Here is a 21,676-nt window from a genome sequence, read left to right on the forward strand (position 1 = left end):
AAATACATACACATATAATAGACACAGAGAACACAAAAGAAGGATTTTATATGAAATAGTGACTGTCTCAAATTGCTTGCTTTTTATTTTTGTTATCTTTTAATTTATTTATTGTTATTTTTTTCCTGAGGCAATTGGGGTCAAGTGACTTGCCCAGGGTCACAAAGCTAGGAAGTATTAAATGTCTGAGATCAGATTTGAATGAAGGTCCTCTGACTTCAGGGCTGGTACTCTATTCACTGCACTCACTACCTAACTGCCTCACATTGTTTGCTTTTTTTTTTTTTTTTTTTTTAAAGGATATAACAAATTCTACAGGTTCCTTTCAAAATTGTCTTGCTCATCCGTGTTTTCTTCTTTTTTTTTTTTTTTGGTACATTTAAAAAAGTTTCAATGGCCCTCTTTTGGGAGAGAATCAGCGTTTCTAAGTCCATTTATCCCAACCCGAACTCCTTCAACCACAACAACGATCATTATAATAAATAAGCATAAAGAAACAAAACAAATCCATGATGTAGAAAAGGAAGATCCTCTTCTGTCAGGAAATGAGAGACATGTTTGAGGAAGGGGAAGCGGGGAAGATGACTCAGTCATCTTGACTAGAAGTTCCCTTCTTCTCCATCCCAACTGGCAACACTCTAGACCAGACCTTGAATTTTACCACTACTGCTTTTTCTCTGATTTTGTCCTTAATTTAACTTGTGCATTAATCTTCCTTAATACTATTTCCATCATAGGTAAACTAACCTAGTTGAAGTAGCAGAGTACCTTGAGAATTACTAAGTACTAGAAGAACAAACTACCACCTCTACCACAAAGCTATGCTCCTATATTGAGAGTTGGCTGCTGGGTACATAACAAAGTGGTGTTTTAGAACCCTGGCTCCTTAACTTGGGAGGGATCAGAGCACTAGAATTTGCTATCTGTTCACACAGGTAGTAAGCAATAACACCAGTTTTTTTTTTTTTTTTTTTTTTATTCTTTTTTTCCCCTGAAAAAATACAGTGATATATTAGTAAAAGTCCTGGATTTATAATCAGAAGACTACTCCTGGATCTGCTTGTTATAACTTGACAAATCTAATTTCTTTGCTTCAGCTTCTTCTATTAAAAAAATGGCTATAATAGATTATCTATCAAAGCTTTGCCAGCTCTAAATGCATGCTGTAATTCTCTGAATAACTCAGTGAATCCATGCAGTTTAGGAAGAGGAAAGTCATACTATTAATTGCTACTAAAAAATCAAAATTAAAAAAAAAAAAACATAGAAATGGATTGAGACATTCCTAGAGCCTCCTTATTTTGCTCCACAGACTCTTCAAAGCCAGAGAGCCTCTGGCAGTGAACAGAGCTGATCCTGGAGTCAGGAAAAACTGGTGCCCCGTCTTGCCCTTTACATAAATTAGCTCTGCACCGGGGCAACTCTTAAGGTTTCACTTGCAGAACAGGGAGAGGTCTATGTTAGTGGTAGTGATGCAGGTGGTGGAGTTCCCTATACCAATGAAATCACAAGTTGGACTAACAATACAGCTCTTCAAAATAATTGGTGTCCTCTGCCTGGGCTGAAGGATAAACCTTCTCCTAATCTGGCACATATATTATTTAGGTTGTATTTATTTTTATTTTTTGGTGGCAACTACTGCTTGTAGTTGCCTTTGGTTTTACTTTTCACTTCTATAAACATTTTATTTTTTGGTTGGAGAATGGGGTGGGTTCTGTGGGATAAAGTAGCTGAATTATGCTCCTGTCCACAACCTGTCACACTTAAGAGTTCGCAATGACTAGATCATTCCATAGTACTTCAGTTTGCTTTGCAATAGCAAAAGGGTTTTTATAAAGCAGGAATTCTCATTCTGGGCTCTCTGGAGTTTTTTTTTTTTAAATTTTTTAAAATAGCTTTTTGTTTTCAAAATACACTGCAAAGGTACTTTTCAACATTCATTTTTTTTATCCTTTATTATTATTATTATAGCTTTTTATTTACAAGATATATGCATGGGTAATTTTCCAGCACTGACAATTGCAAAACCTTTTGTTCCAATTTTTTCCCCTCCTTCCCCTCCCCGCTCCCCCAGATGGCAGGTTGACCAACACATCAACATTCATTGTTGCACAATCTTGTGTTTTTGTGTTTTCCTTTCCCTCACCCATCTCTAGACTGCAAGTAACCCAATAAAGATTAAACGTGCAGTTCTTCTAAACATTTTCTGCGGCTTTTTCTAAAAAATATTTTGGAAAAAGAAATTTGTTGATTGTAGATGTATTTTATCAGATTGCTTGCTGTCTTGGGGAAGAGAGGGGGGAGAAAAAAATCGAACTCAAAATCTTACAAAAATCTTTACATATACACCTATTTTATTATTTATTACAAATACACCTATTTTTATTATTTATTACAAATACACCTATTTTTACCTATAATTGGGGGGAAAACCAAAATAAACCAAAACACTATTATGCTTTCCACCGCGGAGCCGGGCATGATTTGCGAGTGGCTCCCGTAGGGTAAATGACGGACGCTCCACCCGCTTATTCCAAGAATCACCCGTGAGCGAGGTCTTCAGAGCGTGTCCCTCTCAAGGGAGGATGCCTGGAGTCTAGTTGCTATTAGCAACAGCCCGGCGTGGTTTCCTGTTCCCAGCTCTCCCCACGGCCCCGCCGAAATCCGCTTCCGGGGCACAGGTCGTCCCCGCCCACCTCCGCGTATTCTTCAAGATGGCGAGCGGCGGCGGTGGGGGGGCGTCGGTTGCTGCCCTCTGGAGCGAAGTGAATCGTAACGGTCAGAGTGGCGATTTCACGCGCGCCCTCAAGACAGTGGACAAGAGTGAGTGCCCTGCCCCTTTTGGGAGTCCTGGCGTCGCGAGCTGTCCCCGACCCCCGGTGCCGGCCGCCTCCGGGAGGGGAGATGTGGCCTCTTCCGGCAGAGGAGGGAAAGGGGGCTGCCGGCCGGCGCGTGAAGGCGCCACGCAGGGGCGCGGGTGCGGGCAGGAGGCCTGTTCTCAGTCCGGGGCAACCTCGTTCTGGGACCGCCAGGCAGCGCCCCGCCCCAGGCTGGCAGCAGAGGCTTCCTCTACCCCATTATGCCACGTGGACTTAGCTCTCCTCCCTCCCAGGCCGGGGAAGCTCGGGGGAGGGGGCGCTTAAAGCGCCCGCATTTTTCCCCCTTGCAGAGAAGCCGCCTGAGTCCCTGAGGTGGGGGCGGCCGGTTCGGCCTTAGCCTATCTCCAGTGCCGCCGCCTCCTTTTACGTAGCGCTGAGGCTTACGAAGCACTTTTCTAACCTCTTTCACTGAGGAGGAAACTGACGTTTACAGAGACAGGTGTCAGTTTCGTGCAATTGACAGGCAGGAGATGAGCCTCCCGAGCCAGTCCTGCCTTCCCTCCCCCTTCCCCGCTTTGCCAGCTGCTGTTGGGACTGGTCCATCTGAGAAGGTGGGCACGCATGCTTACGTGCTGGAAGCATCTGAAGGGCAGGGGGGAAGCCCCCAACACTAGAGAACTGAGCTAGTTTTGCTTCTAAACTGCCCTGATTGGCCCTCCCTTTAGTACTAAAGTTATCGAACTCTTGATGTGTATCTGATAATTCCTAATACTTAGAATAATTTAATATGAAAGTTACGTAATGTTATATAACTGGGCTTCCAAACTTTTTCTACTCCCGATCCATTCTCGCCTGAGAAACTTACTCCATCAGGGTATATAGTATATAAAATAGATAGACAAATCAAACATTTACTGATAACATATTATAATTTCACACCCTCCACATTAGTTAAGAGACTCCACATCGAATCACGACCCCATTTTAAGAAGCTTTGATATATAATGTGAAAGTTATATAGGAAAATTAATAAGAAAATGGTCTGATGCTAAGTAATGTGTTTTATTGAAATATTTATATTATTTATGTAATGTTACAACTAATAATTAGGTAAACCATTAATATACAGAGCATAGATACCAGCTTTTTAAGCTTAATGCTCAGTAATTTCCATATAATCATAAGGTCTTGCCTAAGAGTCCACAGGTGAGTAAGTGTGAAGCTGAGGTTTGTACCCACAATGTCTGCAGATCCAGTGCACTTTCCACTGTATATTCCTCTAACCTGATGGGTGAAGAAGCTCCTATTTCAAGTGGTAGAGTCATGTGCCATGTGTTCTTTCTGTTATGCTTGAACCTCACAGAAAATCCCTTCTATGTGTGGACTTTGGGATATGAAAATAATTGGGAATGGAGATATGGATATTAATAACAACACAATAGCATTAGTATTCCATAATATCTCTTCTATAACCTAGATATCCTGTAAGCATCTCAAATTCATGTTCAAAACTGAGATGATCTTTCTCATGCTCTCCCAAATCCATCTTCTGAATTTCCCTATTTCTCTCTAAGGCATCATCACCTTTCTAGTCACCTAGTTTGTAGCCCTGGAATCATCCTCATATCACTATTTCTTACTGCTCCTTACCTCCATAACATTTTTTAAAATTGTCCATCTGTCTCCTTATGTCCAAATCCCAAATGGGGTCCCTTACTTAACCTCTGTTTAATAGGTTTCCTTAACTGTAAAATGGTAATAACAACAGCACATACCTCTCAGGGTGGTTGGTAGGATCAATAGAAAACATTTATAGCATAGTATCCAACACATAAGCCTATAGATAGATTCTTATTTCTTCCCCATTTTTTTTCCTCCCGTAATACTCCACATATTTGCCAAAATGATATTTTTAAAGGACCAGTGTGATACTGTCATGTCCATACCCCTGCTTAGTTACCTATGGTCTTCCCTATAACTTCTGGGAATAAATACATTTGAAGACCATCACAGCCCACTTTCAGAGTTCCTTTCCAGGTATATATATATTTGTCTCTCTTCAGATAACTTTTTCCTGAAGAAATTAAGAGGTAGGAGAAGAAAATGAATTACAGTGATCCTTAGATTGAAGGATTAAAATCCAAAGGGTCTCTACCTATAGGATGGAAAACAGTTTTGTTGCAAGTTTCCATAATTTTCTCAGCAGCTATATTTAGTGGTGGTGATGTTATATGTGGATCTATTCTTCTGGGCCTTTTTCTTTCCAGTTGTCTTTTCTTACAGTGAAGGTAAGTAGAATGAAAAGAAGGCCCTGACTGGTAGAGGGGGAGGAGGGAGAGTGTTGTACAAATGTATACTTGTTTGCTGGAAGTGTACTCAGCAAATTATGGGTGAGTCTCAAGATAAAAAGGTCTGAAAACTACTGGAATAGTTTTACCTTTTCATTGCATGTATTGTAAACTTTCTTTTGTTTTTGACCCACAAAAATATTGAATTTGAATGTCTTAAGAAAAACCCCAATATATAAGTTTGTATAATTTCATACTTTACAAATTAAAAGTGAAGAAAGACATTTTTCATTGACTATATTGAATTAACTCTTAACTGAAGGGGGGATAGATAGCAAGGGCACTGTATTTATAAGGAAAGAAAAAGCACAAAAGATACGGAGCTAAAAATGTTATCTTTTTTTAGTATTACAGATCAACAAAGATGATATAACTGCTCTGCATTGTAAAGTGGTGTGCCTTATCCAAAACAGTAATTTCAAGGAAGCCTTGAGTGTCATCAATTCTCACACCAAAGTGTTGACTGGGTAAGTAATTCAGCTTTAGTGATAGTCGAAGTTCTGAGTGTACCATTCATTTCAGGTAGCAGTGTTTTTGAGGTTGCTTTCCAACTTCATTGATTTGTGTCCTAGTTTATTTCTTTTCCTCTGAAAGTGCTTCTGAAAATGGAGAGGAGTCAGAATTCCTAACAATCTCCTGTGTTACATTTGGCCGCTTTAACAAAAAATTGTGAACAAATTAATTTAGCTACTTTTACCTCCTATATTCCAATCTCCTTACTTTAGCTTTATGATACTGTGTAGAAGTTAGAGTGGACTTTGTTTGTATTTTGGTTTTTGGTAGGTTGATGTGAAACCAAAAGGAATGATGAAAGTCTGTAAAGTCTGTTTGGGGTGAACTGTTCTGAAGAAATAAAGGTCTCGTTTCATTGATTTGTAATTGGCACTGTAAGCTTGTGGGGGAAAAGATTCTGAGTGTGTCTTCTGTAAATTAGCATCTCAGAGGGTTCCCCGGGGCCACTGGTCTGCCCTGCTTCTGAAAGAGAAGTACAAGGGATAAAATTAAGTGATGGAGAAAAACATGTTAATCTTCAAATACCACCTTGGGCCAAGTGTGTCCTGTGATCTCCCACAATGAGTGATGAAAATGCCCAAATGTTCAGGTGTTGTCCATGATCGCTCTAAATCATGGCTTTTCTTTAATGGGGGTAGTCTTGTAATCTTGTTGGAGTTACTTTTTCCCCTCCTTCCTTGTCCCCGGGCCCCCAAACTAGACAATCCCAGGGTGCAAGTCAGCATGAAATTTGGGGCACTGGTCCCATCTGTGAAAGCTCCACTTAATCTTTAAAGAGAGATTATTTTTTTTTCACTATGGTAAATTTGAGATCAGTTTGTGTAGGATACAGCTAGCTGAAACAAGAACAGTATCAAAAGTAAGATGGTCCAGTATTACGTCCTGTACTGGACTCGGGGAACCTGGGTCCCCATCTCATTGTGGATTAGTGGCCTCTGGAATTTCTTCTAGCTCAAAGTCCATGATCACACGTACTTTCAAGTGGCAGAAGTTAATGCCTAGAAACATTATATTGTCTTTTACCTTGAGAAAAGCCCATTTTTCTTAAGATTTATCTGTTTCTCATGTTACTTTAACATAGTTATTTGTTATATTAATAAAGCATTTTGAAGACTATACATAACTGATTAGTATTTATTTTTGTATACTTAATTTATTGCTTAATTAAGTGTTCCTTATTCTCTTGACATTTCCATATTTTTTCTCTTGTTAATGATTGGATTTTGTTTTAGGAAAGATTTATTAGGCTTTTTTAAATATTTAAAGAAAACTCAAAATATATAATAAAAATAATTGTTTTGATTGTCTTTGCAACAAGGAAAATCTTGCTGATCATTTCCTTTAGGAAAATTAAGGGTACCATCTAATAAGAACTTACTTGTGTGTGTTAGGCACAGGAATCTCTTAAGAGGTTAAATGTCATTTCACTATTTCCCCCAGTCATATACTGATTTGTTGTTCTTGCAGTGATTCTGTTTCCTTTGAGAAGGCATACTGTGAATACAGACTGAATCGAATTGAGAATGCCTTGAAAACAATAGAAAGTGCCAGTCATCAGACGGACAAACTAAAGGAACTGTATGGACAAGTGGTAATTACTCCTTTAAAATAGTGATGATTCTTGAGAATGATCCTGCTTCCTTCTTTAGCAGAGACCAGGGATGGGAACCCCAGTCTACAGTGATGGGTCCCAAGGAATAGACTGCCAGGTCTATTCTTTGAGATATGGTTAATTTCCTTCATTCTCAGCTGGGATAGATCTGGTGGACCAGATCTTCAGAAACAGCTGGATAGTATGTTGTATGTGATTATGTCTGAGGTGTATGGATAATGTATGCTCTTGGTTCAGCCCTCCTATGGGAAATTCGTGATAAAAAGGAAAAACTCAGTTGGGGGGAAGCGAAGTGTGGAATTGAGCTCTTTAATTTGAAAAGCTTTTTGACTGAGATGGTATGATCACTGGTATGATTAAAGTTTCTAAAATCACAGCGAGGTTTGAAATAACAGTTGGTGACCACAACAAATCCCTGCTACTTATTTAGGCTTTATCTTTCATCTATTTCCAAATATATTAAAACTGACTTAGGGAATTATGCCGAACATAAAACAGATAATTAAGGATAAAAATAGAAAACATCCTTTGAAGCTTAAAAGATAAAGATTTAGGACAGACAAATGCTGCTACTATTACTTTATATAGGTGGTTGTAAACTAAAGAATTTGTTACTCTTAAGAAGCAGTATAGGCTAAAAATATAGATAAGGTTTGGAAAGATTTAGATGAGTTCATGGATTATACCCCTGTAAATATGGAGCCTTTCTGATTTCCATAGCTGAAAGGAATCTCTCCTCAGGCACTCAAGCCAGGATCTTATTTTTACCCTCACCTTATCCTTTGTGTCATATTTATCTAAACATATAATACTAGCTCCCATTACATTGTAAAGTTCTCGAAGACAATGATGGTGTTGCTTAGTATTCTTGGCACATGGCAAAATGGTTTGGATATAAAAAGTTTAATATTTTCAAGATTAAATTATAGATTGTATCGCCTTTGTTGTTTTTGAGGTTAACTTTGGGAAGAGCAAAGATTGCTCTTTAACTAACATGTTTCACTTTTAGAATATTAGATTTGATATATTATGGGATAGGCTAGTTTTTAGTTTCTTTATAAAGAAAGATGGAGTCAGTGGAGTTGTATATGCTATTCACATGCAGTGGGGCCCTTGCTTTGTATAGAAAATTGGTGATTAGAATAGAAAGCAAAATAGAAGGGTTAAAAAAGCAAGATGGGGAAGAAAGGATGGGAAATAGGGTAAAGAAGTCTCTTATAAACTCTAAGTTAGAAAAGGTAGTGAAGGTGATTTACCTCTTAGTTAAAGTGATTTCCTTAAATGGCATATCATGCATGCCTTAAAAGGAAAATAGGACTTTACAGTGTTGAAAAGATGAAAGGATTAATTGAACATGGCATTGTAAAAGTTTGGTGACTTGACCAGAAAAAAAAAAAGAATGAACTGTTAACTATTCATTCCTTACGAATTGGAATTTTCCTGTTTAGAACTTTATGAAGGCATGAGCTTATAAGCACCCACTTTTTGTATATTTGGCTAATAGCCTGTCTTGCTCCCCAGTTGTACAGGTTGGAGCGTTACGATGACTGCTTGGCTGTGTACCGGGATCTCATCCGAAACTCTCAAGATGATTATGAAGAAGAAAGAAAAACAAACCTTTCAGCAGTGGTGGCTGCCCAAAGCAACTGGGAAAAAGTAGTCCCTGTGAGTTTCCTCAAGTGCCTATTCAGTCATTATAAAATCATATTTCACTTTAGTTATTGACTGGGCGATTTCTTCCATAACAGGAAAATTTAGGCCTTCAAGAAGGCACTTATGAATTGTGCTACAATACTGCATGTGCACTAATAGGTCAAGGCCAGCTGAATGAGGCGCTGAAAATCCTACAAAGAGCAGAAGGTAAAAATGTTCCTAGAATTTAAAAATTACTACTCTGTGAAATGCCTTCCAAAATAATGTGAGCTTTGTGCATTTCTGTTTGGGAAATAATGTTGGAGAATGGGGATTTAAATGTCTAGTTTATGAGTTACCAGATGTTATATGCCTGAGAAAGAGACCCTCTCTTTAACTTGCTTGCACCTGTGGACATATTTTTATTATGAAATGTATTTAGCTTGTACATAAGAAGGCTTAGGAAGAACATGAGAGTTCTCTTCAGATGTTGGAAAGATTGGCATGTATTGAAGGAATTACACTTATTAACTTAGAGCTCCAGCGGACCAAAGTAAGATGAATGGGTGCAAGTTATGGGGAGACATTCCTGCCATAGAGGAAGAGATGATATTCTGATATCTGTATCTGAGAGTGGAGTGCTCTAATTCTTGGGTTGTAGATAGTCAAACAGCATAGATGACTGCTTATGGAGAATGTTGAAGAATAAACTTATATATACATAACTGGATTATATTATTTGTAAAGTCTCTTCTGAAAAATATTTGTAGGGATGGGGCAGTGTAGTAGAGTGGATAGAGTCCTGCCCTGAAGACAGGTGACAGGGAAGTTTTTGTTCAAATCCTGTTCAAATCCCCCTGCTTTGTGCCTGTGGAAAAGTCACTGAACCGCACAGAACCCAGGCCAGGCCTTTTTTAAACCTTTTTTTCTCAAGATCCTTTTCTCTGAAGGTGCTTCTGGCAGTATTCTTGCATGTGGTCCTGCAGGTGCAGTGCGCATGTTGTGTGTTTAGAACCAAGACTGCAGGGAAAGTACACAATGCAACCCGCAATGAATGAGTTGCCAGAAACTCCTTGTATTCATTACCTGTTTGATTTTGAATTAATTTTGGGTCATTGCATTAGAAGTTTTTTATTATTGCCAAATTTTTTGCAACCCCCAAATTCAGTTACATGACACCATATGGCTTTTAAAAAGCTTTGCCCTAAGCAAGTCTTTAAGAATATGACTTACATAGCAGTACTGTTAGATGATCAGCTGTGATTGACATAGCTATTCTCAGCAATACATTCATCCAAGACAACTCTTAAGGCGTTAGGATTAAAACTGTTATCCATACCCAGAAAAGAACTGATAGTATTTGTGTATAGATCGAAGCATACTTTAATTTTTGTTGTTGTTGTTGTTGTTGTTGTTGAGGCAATTGGGGTTAAGTGACTTACCCAGGGTCATACATCTAGGTGTTAAGTTTCAAATCGAGACCAGATTTGAACTCAGGTTCTCCTGACTTCAGGGCCAGTGCTCTATCCACTGCATCCCCTAAAATTTATTTATCTCGAGAGGGTTTTTTTGGGCCATATTTTTTTTCACAACATGACTGTTATGGAAATGTTTTGCATAACTACACATGTATAGCCAGTATAGAATTGCTTGCCTTCCCAGAGAACTGAGGTGGGGAGGAAAGAAGGGAGAAAATCTGGAATTAAGAATTTTGAAAATAAATGTTAAAAATTATTTTTACATGGAACTGGGGAAAAAGAAAATACTTTTAAAAAATGTTACAGATGTTGGCCTATATTGTGACAGGAGTTTCCATATCAGTTAAATCACAAATCTGGATACCTCCTCTCTCTACTCCTAATTAAAAAATTGATTCTTTATCTGGCCTCTTTCTTAAATTCCTTTGCCAAACCTGTTCATCTTATTTATTCTCTGAGCCATCTCACTTATCTAAGACTCATACTCATACTTCCAAATGATTCTATTGTACAAATTTTTTGGTACAAATTCTATAAGTTGCTGTTGAAAGGTAATCAGATATCAGCAGCAGCAGCAGCATCCTATCCTATTTAATATTTTTATAACGAATGTTTGCAAAGTTCATTCTATCTTAACACATTTCATGATACCTTTTAAGGTCTTTTTAAGGAAGAGAAATAGAATATTTGATTAGAAAATATTTGACTCTTTTCAAATAATTTTAGTAAGAATAATATGCCATCATCTCATGACTCCTGAACCACTCATGTCTCTTCTTTTTTGACACATTTTCTCCCACAGAAGTCAAATTTGAGATGGCTGAGAACAAAGTAGGTGGGCAAACTGATAATAATGATGAGCAAGGTGGGAATAGCATGTGTTTACATGTTCCATAGGTCTGACAGGTAGTGAGAACAAAGGAGAAGACTAAATATTCATAAGTAGCAGTTCAGTGTAGATGATTAGCCGAAGAAGTCCAGAGAGATGAAATTAATGAAATTGTAATAATGCCTTCGTATCTTTGATGCTCTCAGTAAACCTTGATTTGTCAGATAGATAATTGAAACACTTGACTCCTAAAATCTCCTGGGATTCTATGTGAAATATAGAGAGGAAGAGCTAGAATCTAGCCTAAGTTAATTTTTTAAACATTTTATTTCCTATAGATCTTTGCCGTCAATCACTTTCAGAAGACTCTGTAAGTATACCACTGTTGATACATCATGTTTTAGGTATTTGGGATTTAGTGATTTATTGAATTTCTGAAGTATATGCTGATTTATTGACTGAACTAATTGTTGAAATTCTGCTGTAATACATTTAGTTATTAAGAGCCTTTGAATTGAAAGTCTGGATAGAATTGAAACTTGGGTTAATATTCTTTTAAAGAAATTATGTTCCTTTGTATTTAAGATGTACCCTAAAAAAATAAACATAAGAACATCATACATCTATTGTTGTTCCTGTTTTTATGATAATAGCCTATAACTAAGTGTTCTGTGTTTTCCTTCTAAAGATTTTTTTAAAGTTCTCTTTAAGTTTACTACTCTCAATCTTATATAGTCATTTCAACCTAGGAATTGCAAAGAATCATAGAATCTGAAAGAGACTTTAGAGGCTAGCTTGTAAAATCCATTCTTGAATAAGAATCTTCTGTGACACCTCACAAATGGTCATCCAGACTTTGCTTAAAGATTTCTTATGAAGAACACCCCATTCCTTATTGAGGTAGTCTGGTTTAGTCTTGAGACCCCGTACTTGTTGTGTTGTGTTATTTCACATTAAAACCCTTTCCTTTTCTTATCTAGGATGTGACTGAGGAAGACATACAAGCAGAACTAGCAATCATTCATGGTCAAATGGCATATATTCTTCAACTTCAAGGTCATACAGAAGAGGCTTTGCAGCTTTATAATCAGATAATAAAATTAAAGTAAGGAATTTATGAAAGTGGTATGTTGCACTCTTTCATGAGGACTTGGTTTATTTTTAATGGCCTTCACATTTTGGCTGTCTTTTCTTGTCTACAGGCCAACAGATGTGGGATTGCTTGCTGTAATTGCAAATAACATCATTACAATTAACAAGGTATGAAAAGTTCTAAATGAAGTCATCATTACCTCTGCACTGTCTAGTAATATATACTCCCTTTCTCTCTCTCTCTCTCTCTCTCTCTCTCTCTCTCTTTAAATATATATTATAGCTTTTTATTTACAAGATATACTCATGGGCAATTTTTCAGCATTGACAATTGCAAAACCTTTTGTTCCAACTTTTCCCCTCCTTACCCCCCATTCTCTCCCCCAGATGGCAGGTTGACCAATACATGTTAAATATGTTAAAGTATAAGTTAAATACAATATAAGTATACATGTCCCAGCAGTTATTTTGCTGTACAAAAAGAATCGGATTCTGAAATAGTGTACAATTTGCCTGTGAAGGAAATAAAAAATGCAGGGGGACAAAAAATAGAGGGATTGGGAATTATATGTAATGGTTCATAGTCATCTCCCAGAGTTCTTTTGCTGGGTGTAGCTGGTTCAGTTCATTACTACTCTTTTGGAACTGATTTGGTTCATCTCATTGCTGGAGACAGCCACTTCCATCAGAATGGATCATCATATAGTATTGTTGTTGAAAATACTCCCTTTCTCAAAACAAATCAGAAAAGTTCTGTTGAAATGGAATCAAAGAGTAATTGTTCTGGTACTTAATTTTTTTGCATTTCATGTTAAAATTAAGCTTTCCTTTGAGTAAAATATTAATTATGGGGCATAGTTTAAGAATCTTCTTTCCTTTCATTTTAGGCAAACTTTGTAGAAATGTTTTGTGTGTAAATTGGTTAGATTTCTTTTTAAAAGAAAAACCCAACCTTTTAAAAATATGTATTTTTTACAGTTTATTAATGATTGAGAAAGATTATGATTTTTGGAGTATGTTCAGTGCAGTTTTTCTCCCAAGAGGGTATATGAATTTAGATGATTAAAAAAATTTCACTACCTGTTGCCAGATTTCCTTAGGAATTATTTAATTTTTATTTTTTAAATAGTATTTTCTCTTTCCAAATACATGTGTATCAGAAAAGGGAGAAATTGCAGTGAAGTATAGTTTGCCTCTACTATTCCTACCATGTGAAATCTCATAATTTTCAAAAGCACATTCTTTATGCAGTCACACTTCCTATGCAAATATCCAACACTTCTCAATCTATATCATCATTTCAGCCTGAGGATTACAGTCCCTGGAAAGGGACCTTAGAGGCCAGCTTGTGATAAGAATTCCTGAATAAGTGTCTTTTCAGTGACGCCCTCACCTCATAAGTGGCCATCCAGACTTCAATTGAAGATTTCCTGGGAGGTAGCAACTAGTCTTGGGGATCTATACTCATGGTGGGGTTTTTCCTTAGGCTCAACCCTCGATTTGCCTCTTTTTATTTCTACCCATTCTTCTTATCTGCCCCCTGGAGTCAAACACAGTAAGTCTAACTATCTTCATTTGTCCTGTCCATTTCTTGTTTTTAACTTTTAATTTTTCTTAACCCCTTATTCTTCAGGCCTTTCTTTTTTGACTCCTTGTTTTGGCTTCTTTTTTAATCTTTCATGAAAGCTGGAAATAGAAATTGAAAGACTGAATGGCAGTTAGTAATGCTTATGTTGTTTTTTTTTCTTTTTTCTTTTTAAATAGGACCAAAATGTCTTTGATTCCAAGAAAAAAGTAAAACTAACCAATGCAGATGGAGTAGAGCATAAACTTTCCAAGAAACAGCTGCAGGCTATAGAATTTAATAAAGCTTTACTCGCTATGTATACAAACCAGGTAAGTCATAGTATCCTTATTGTTATTACAAATATACAACATACCAATTCTCTATTCTTTTCCTCTCTCCCTACTTCCCTTCTTTCCTCTCTCATTTTCCTTTTCCCTTTCCCTCCTGCCTTTTCATTTTTTGATTATTGCTCAAATCTGTTTTGTGTCAGTTTATTTTTATCTTTGTAAAACTATATACTATTTTTTTCTTTCTGTTTTGATCAAAATATCAATATATCTTAGGTATGATTTGCTTATTATATAATTTCATAATCCCTAGAATATGTGTAATGCTCATGAATTTTTAGAGGGAGAGCATAAAATTTATACTTGTTAATTTTGATAAATTCTCTTTATTCTGTGTATGATCATTTGAAGTTCTGTTAAAGTGCTAATTATTTTTTAGGCTCAAGAACAGATCTTCATTTTTGTTCTGTGGGTATATAGAGAGTGAATTGTTAATGCGAGCAAAGATCCTTATTCCCAGTTACTAAAATTCAGTTTGAATTCTAATTTAATATCAAATTCCCTGAGTATAGAATTCAGGGTCTGTATAAAGTTTTTTCCCCCTTTGGTACTGACAGGAAAATTACTTAAAATTACTTAAAATTTCTAAATAATGATTATTAGACATTGAGTTAAAAATATTTAGATAAGCTAGTTTTTAACCATATTCTTTTTTTTTTGCTGAGGCAGTTGGGGTTAAATGACTTCCCAGCTAGGAAATATTAAATGTCTGAGGCTGGTTTTGAACTCAGGTCTTCCTGACTTCAGGGCCAGTACTCTATCTAGGGCCAGTACTCTATCCACTGTGCCATCTAGCTGCCTCTTTTATGCCTATTCTTATATAAAATCTCTCTATAAGCTATTTTTATTTTAAACATGCTAAACTTTTTACACTTCCAGATATCTATTTACTTCTTTTAAAAAACATCATTGTAGGAAGCTAGATACTTATTGAAAAAAATATTGACATTTCTCAGATTATGTTTGGAACTTTTTTTGACTTTGAATTTATACTTAATGATGTATTTCTTGGGAGTATTAAGTTTCCATTCTTTGAAGATAGATTTGATTTTTTAAGAACTAGTGGAAATTATGAAGAGGCAATCCCGTGAATAAAAGGATTTTTTACATTGCTGTTAATAATGCTTTGGGCACAAAAAGGGTGTAACTGTAAGGTGAGGTCTTTTTCTTTTGTAAGTCACAAGTTAGCTATGGAGACAGTTCCACAGAGTGAGTTACATATGTTTTTTGGTTGACTACAAATTTCTTAAGTTACTTATTAACTAGATGCCATGCACTGTGCTAGGCTTTGGAGAATACAGTGACACAAAGGAAACATTTCTCTTCTTCGAGGGATCAATTTTTTGTTACATATTAAGGCCAGTCTTGTTACTTTATAATCTCACATATTATGTTTAATACATTGTACTTGCCAAATAAATGCAGCTTTTTCTCAAGGACAGAATGACAATGAGACTTTGTAAAATGCCCTTTTATTCTGTGTAATTCATCTAAACATTAGTCTTTATTTCACTTGCTTTTATCTCTCCTTTTATTCTGTACTATTTGTCATCATGGTTGTATAATTTACTTATGAAAAAAAAAAATGAAATCTTTTTTCCTAGGCAGATCAGTGCCGCAAAATATCAACCAGCTTACAGTCCCAAAGTCCTGAGCATCTCTTGCCTGTGTTAATCCAAGCTGCCCAACTCTGCCGAGAAAAGCAACATGCAAAGGCCATAGATCTCCTTCAGGTGATTGAATAATTTCTTTTAAACTTTTAAAGACGAGTTCGTGACAGTTGTGACCTGCTGCATCAATTTCATTGTGATTCAGCAACTCTTAAAACTTAGTAGAGAATTGATAAAAAGGGATAATGGATAAATCATAGATCTGTTTTGTTTAATTTTTAAATTATGCCAAATTGTGTTTGCCCCGTGGAATTCTCTCTGTCACAAACACATTGAGTTCCTTTTCATTGAGAGACCTATTTTATATTATTAGCTCCAGACTGCTTTCTTCAGAACATGATTTCTTTGCTGTCAGACATGATCAAATGGGCCACAGAAAACTACTCGTCTTCCATTCCTGATTTCTAGATTAGTCAGCCCAGATTTATGAGGTTTTGAAGATACACTCTGGCTTCTGATTTTATTAATAGGGAAACTGACTTATACATTTAGCTTACTTATTTGGAATTTGCCTGAGAAGCAAGCAGAAGCAGACAACGTTTATTGGAAGATCTACCTCAGATTTCTCTCTTATATTATGTGAAAAACAGTGAAACATTTTCCAGGAAACCTGATGTTTCTGAACATAATCCAGAGAAAAGGTAAAAGTTAGAAGCTATTGTGACTCAACATTTTAAAATTCATAATCCATAATATCCATAATGACCATCATTTTGTTTTTGTAAAGGATGAAAACCTCTAGAATTAGCATTTATGTAGTGCTTTAACCTTTACAAAGCACTGCACATTTGATCATCACAATCCTGTGAGGGAGATAGTACAGTTGTTACTATGTGTTTTAGAAATAAGAAAGTAAGGCTCAGAGTTTAAGGGCTTGCTCATGAGCACATAGCCAATGAGAGCTGGAGGCAAGATTGGAAATTAGACCTTTCTGGGCCGAAATCTGAGCTCTTTCTCTAATGTGTTGTGCTGCTTCTCACTTTCCATAGCACACCTTTGAGCAAAACACGTGTGGAACTGATGGTCTTTCAGAGTAGGACTTGGTTGGACTTCTGTGTCTAATTGTGTCCAACTTGTGTTCATTGAAAGCTGTTTGAGGAGCAGCTAGGTAGTACAGTGAATAGAGCACTAGATCTGAAGTCAGGAGGACCCGAGTTCAAATCCGGCCTTAGACACTTAATACTTCCTAGCTGTGTGACCCTGGGCAAGTCACTTAACTCCAATTGCCTTAGCAAAAAAAAAAAAAAAAAGAAGAAAAAAAGATTAGATAGTTGAGAGATTATTAAATAAAATGTGTGATGAGTCTCTGTTTTTTCCCTCCAAAAATACTTAGGAATTCTCAGAACAGCATCCAGCCAATGCAGCAGAAATTAAATTGACCATGGCACAGCTGAAAATTGCTCAAGGTATAGATATGTTTGTCGGTTTTGTGACGTCATCTTATTTACAATGAAACATGGGGCGGGCTGAGAGATCCCAGAACAGTCTAATTGTGTTAGCAGTGAATTGGTCTTTTGATGAGATCTTTATTGCATTGTCTTGATAGTATTAAAAAGCTGTAGGCAAAGTGTGCTCATAGAATCATATAAGTGAAAAGAAATTGGAAATAGCTTAGGTCCATTCTCCATTTAACAGATGGGGAAACCAAGGCTCTAGCGCTCGCCCAGGGTCAGCGGGGCTAGGCACTTCAATCCTGGTCTCTCCCTCAGGTGCGCCTTTATGTACGTTATCTGTGTAGATGTTTTGTTCACATATTTGGTGATTGAGTCAAGTAGTAGAATTGACTGTTTGTCAAGGACACTGGCTTTCCGAGTCCGTTAGCCCTTGTAGACCTAGATTTATCTCCTCCTTCAGACCTGTCTCCTTGCCAAGGCAGATTTCTGCATGCATGTGTCTGATTAGGTTAGGTTGGGGGAGTGGGAGGTGATTGTTTTATAAAAGATCAGAAGGAAAGAAAGTCATTTATTTTTTCAGAGTAATTTTTTGCATTGCCTCCTAGGCACCGAGAGTCATGCATCCTTCTTTGTTAGAGGCTGGATTGAGTCAGGTCATGAGTTTAAGGACAAGTCCCTGACCACCATTCCACACTGCCCATCAATCCAGTATCTTCACACTTATAGACAAAGAATTATTAGAGTTGGGGAGAGGAGCATGATCTTTTGTAGTTTTTCACGGGGAGACTAGTTAACTAGAAATTAAAGGATGTTAATGTAGGTTAACTAGAAATTAAAAGTTAATGTGAAATGTTGCCTTTCATTTCCTTGTGATTAGAAAAGATAGAAAGTTAAAGAAATGGTAAAAATAAAATTTTTATGGTATAATTTTTCATAAGATACTGCTTCTGTTTTATCCTCAGGTAATATTACCAAAGCATGCCTAATCTTGAGAAGTATAGGAGAGTTAAAGCATAAACCAGGCATGGTGAGTTATGATTGACATATTCAGGATGGGAAAAGGAAATGAAATAGGAGCTTACTGGGAACTGTCACTTGTGCACTTCAATTTAAAAAAAAATTATTAATAGCTTTATATTTTCAAAATACATGCAAAAGTAGTTTTCAACATTCACCCTTGCAAAACGTTGTGTTCCAAATTTTTCTTCCTCCCTTTCCTCATCCCCTCCCCTAGACAACAAGTAATCTAATATAGGTTAAACATGGAGTTCTGTAATGTTTGCTGAAGGCATACTTATTTCTTGTGTAAGAGTAGAGCCATATCACAGACATATATTGAGTATTGTAGCCAAATACTTTATTTAAGTAGGGCTCAGCAAATAGTTTCTGATCTTTTGAAAATACTTCAGAAAAAAAAACAAAACAATAGCTTTTCAAAATGCATGCAAAGATAATTTTCAACATTCACCCTTGGAAAACCTTGTGTTCAAAGTTGTTGTCCCACCCTCCCCACCTCCATCTTCCCGTAGATAACAAGCAATTCAATATAGGTTAAACATGTGCAATTATTCCATGTTTCCACATTTATCATACTGTACAAGAAAAATCAGATCAAAAAGGAAAAAAAAATGAGAGGAAAAACAAGCAAGCAAACAATAAAAGCAAAGGTGAAAATACTATGTTGTGATCCACACTCAGTTCCCATAGTCCTCTCTCTGGGTACAGATGGCTCTCTCCATCATAAGACCATTGGAACTTCCCTGAATCGTCTCACTGTTGAAAATAGTCACGTCCATCACTGTTGATCATCACATAATCTTGTTGCAGTGTATGATGTTCTCTTGGTTCTATTCACTTAGCATCAGCTCATGTAAGTCTCTCCAGGCCTCTCTGAAATCATCCTGCTGATCGTTTCTTACAGAACAATAATATTCCATAACATTCACATACCATAACTTACTCAGCCATTCTCCCACTGATGGGCATCCACTCAGTTTTCAGTTCCCTACCATCACAAAAAGGGCTGCTACAAACAGTTTTGCACTTGTGAGTTCTTGCAAATTCTTTTTAAAAATCAAATGAAAGTGGTATAAAGTTATTGTGAGAGGGAGGTCCAGGTTTAGGAAATTGTGGAGAAGTATTTTTTATCTCAAATATTTCTGATTATATTTTTCCTCCTCCCTTTAGAGACATTTTTTATTCCTAAATATTATTGTTTTAAAAAAGAGAATAGAAAAACAATTCAGTAAAATCAAACTAAACAAAATCTATATTCACAGATCCTGCCTTGTTCCTCTACAAAGGGACTGGGGCAAGGGATCTTTGATTTTTTTTTTCCTTTGGGATCAAACTTGTTTTTTATAGTTTGCATTTCATTTCAGTTGTTTTGTGTTTGTTTTTTCCATTTATGTTGTTCTGATCATTATATATATGCTTTTGCTGTCTGTTCTAGTTTGTATCATTGCATTTAAATCTTTTCATAGTTTGTCTTTTTTTAAGTAAAAGGAAATTTTATGTTTTTAAACAAATTTCAGAAACAAAAAGCAAGCAAACATCTATACTGCTACGATATGATAACTGTTTTCAGTATGCCAACAGCCCTCATTCTGTAGAAAGATTTCTTGAGCTTAGGAAAATCAGCACATCATTAAGCCAACACAATTAGATCAAAAATTTAACAGACTTAGATAAAAACAAAAAGGATTAAGATTTTGTTTTACTTTGAATAAATTATACTTGCCTGAAGTAACTAAAGCAATTTTCATCATATAACTTGTGTTCTACATTAAATAACGCACTAAATTTTGAATAGAAAGTTCATTAGCTAGTTTTTCTACAGTGGTTAAGTAAAATTGGAGATGTCGAAGCCATGCTTCTGTAGTTGTCCTGTTTTCATTGTTTCTTGAAGCACAATTTGTTTAGCCATCCTCCACAAAGTTGATAGCTACTTTGTTTCCAGTGGTTTGCTATCACAAACAATTTTCCCTTGAATAATTTAGTGTCTCTAGAAGTTTTCCTTTGGTCATTGACCTCCTTGAAGCACATATGTACAAGTGGAATCTCCAGATCAAAGTGAACAGACATTTAGGCACCTTATTTTCCTAATTTGAAATTACTTTTCAGGATCATTGGGCCACTTCACAGCTTCACCCATAGTACATTAGTGTTGCTTTTAAAAGTAAAATATTAACAGATGATTGATTATCGCAGCTTGAGCAAATGTTTTCATTTGGCCATCTAGAAGCCACAAAGCTCCTTATGGGAAAGAAACCTCTCTCAGTATAGTAATGTTTAGCTTACTTATTATGGTCCTTTATAGTAATTTCAAGAGCTCTCAAAGTACAATAAAATGAGGTAGATTGGGGAGTCCTGATTTCGCAATATTTGTTCTCAATTATAATTTCTTCATAACTAGAGCAATATAATGTTAGACATTGAACTATTTTGATTTGCTTATTCATGGTGATTTAAATGCAATGTCCTTGTTGATCCTTATTTTACAATGTAAACATATATCTGTGACATACCATAGGAGATCTGAGGGATTGTCATTAGATTATTGCACTGTTTTGTGAACTGGAAATTCTTTCTTTGCAACTTAGTGCCATATTTTTATCATGAAATTGTAGCTTTTACTTTGGAACGAAAGTGATTTTTTTTCCTCTTTATTCTTGCTGAGGATGAGGAGTAGGCTGTTATTTATTTGCTCAGAAATAAAGATTTCCTTAAAATCTCATTTGTTAAGAATAACAGCTAAATGAATTTCTACAAAGTAACAATGGGAACTAAGAAATAAAATTCTAAATTTCAGCTCAATCAAAAATTCTTGAAAATCTGATGACTTTCCCAAATACTTTGAGAGCCTTTTCTTGACAGAAATTTGTCATGAAATCTAATACTGGGTTACTGTTTTTATGCTCCTTAAGGACAGAGTGCTAAATGATCTAGTCTCTGTAGTAACGAGATCTGTGTTTTTAAGTAAACTGAAGGTCTTGGATTCTGTGGAATCAGAGATTCCCTGGAAATGACCTACAGCAAACCATGGAACAGTTGTAATTCAGAGAGGTCCACCTTGAAGATCATCCACTTCTGAATAGTCTTCATGAATTGTGGCCAAAATAATTTATTCCCTGAAGGACAGTCCTCCAGGGAGGCTGGTTCTTGGGTGGCAGTTATTGAAGGCCTCGTCCTCAGAACTTGAGCTTTTCTGCCATGGAAGCATGGCATTAGTAATTCACATTATCTTACAGAGTTTGAAGGTTCTTCCTTCATAATAGCCTTGTGATGGGGATAGTGCCAGATACCAGTTTTATAAATTAGAATTATGATGCCCAGAGAGGTTACATGATTTGCTTATTGTCACAGCGCTAGTAAA

At 36.4% G+C, this 21,676-nt stretch overlaps 1 protein-coding gene across 1 annotated transcript in view; it reads left to right on the forward strand.

The window, feature by feature from the left end:
- Positions 1-2,692: 2,692 nt before the first annotated feature.
- SRP72 (signal recognition particle 72) overlaps positions 2,693-21,676 on the forward strand; it is a 30,000-nt gene continuing 11,016 nt past the window's right edge. The window contains exons 1-12 of the mRNA XM_051966254.1: positions 2,693-2,823; positions 5,514-5,634; positions 7,148-7,271; positions 8,814-8,957; positions 9,041-9,152; positions 11,570-11,601; positions 12,212-12,336; positions 12,434-12,491; positions 14,088-14,219; positions 15,842-15,970; positions 17,241-17,313; positions 18,264-18,328. Of these exons, the coding sequence (XP_051822214.1) occupies positions 2,715-2,823; positions 5,514-5,634; positions 7,148-7,271; positions 8,814-8,957; positions 9,041-9,152; positions 11,570-11,601; positions 12,212-12,336; positions 12,434-12,491; positions 14,088-14,219; positions 15,842-15,970; positions 17,241-17,313; positions 18,264-18,328 (1,224 nt within the window). The 5' untranslated portion in view covers positions 2,693-2,714. The remainder of the gene's footprint in view (positions 2,824-5,513; positions 5,635-7,147; positions 7,272-8,813; positions 8,958-9,040; positions 9,153-11,569; positions 11,602-12,211; positions 12,337-12,433; positions 12,492-14,087; positions 14,220-15,841; positions 15,971-17,240; positions 17,314-18,263; positions 18,329-21,676) is intronic.

The sequence above is a fragment of the Antechinus flavipes genome, chromosome 6 (genome assembly GCF_016432865.1).
Source record: "Antechinus flavipes isolate AdamAnt ecotype Samford, QLD, Australia chromosome 6, AdamAnt_v2, whole genome shotgun sequence".
NCBI classification, from domain to species: Eukaryota; Metazoa; Chordata; class Mammalia; order Dasyuromorphia; family Dasyuridae; genus Antechinus; species Antechinus flavipes.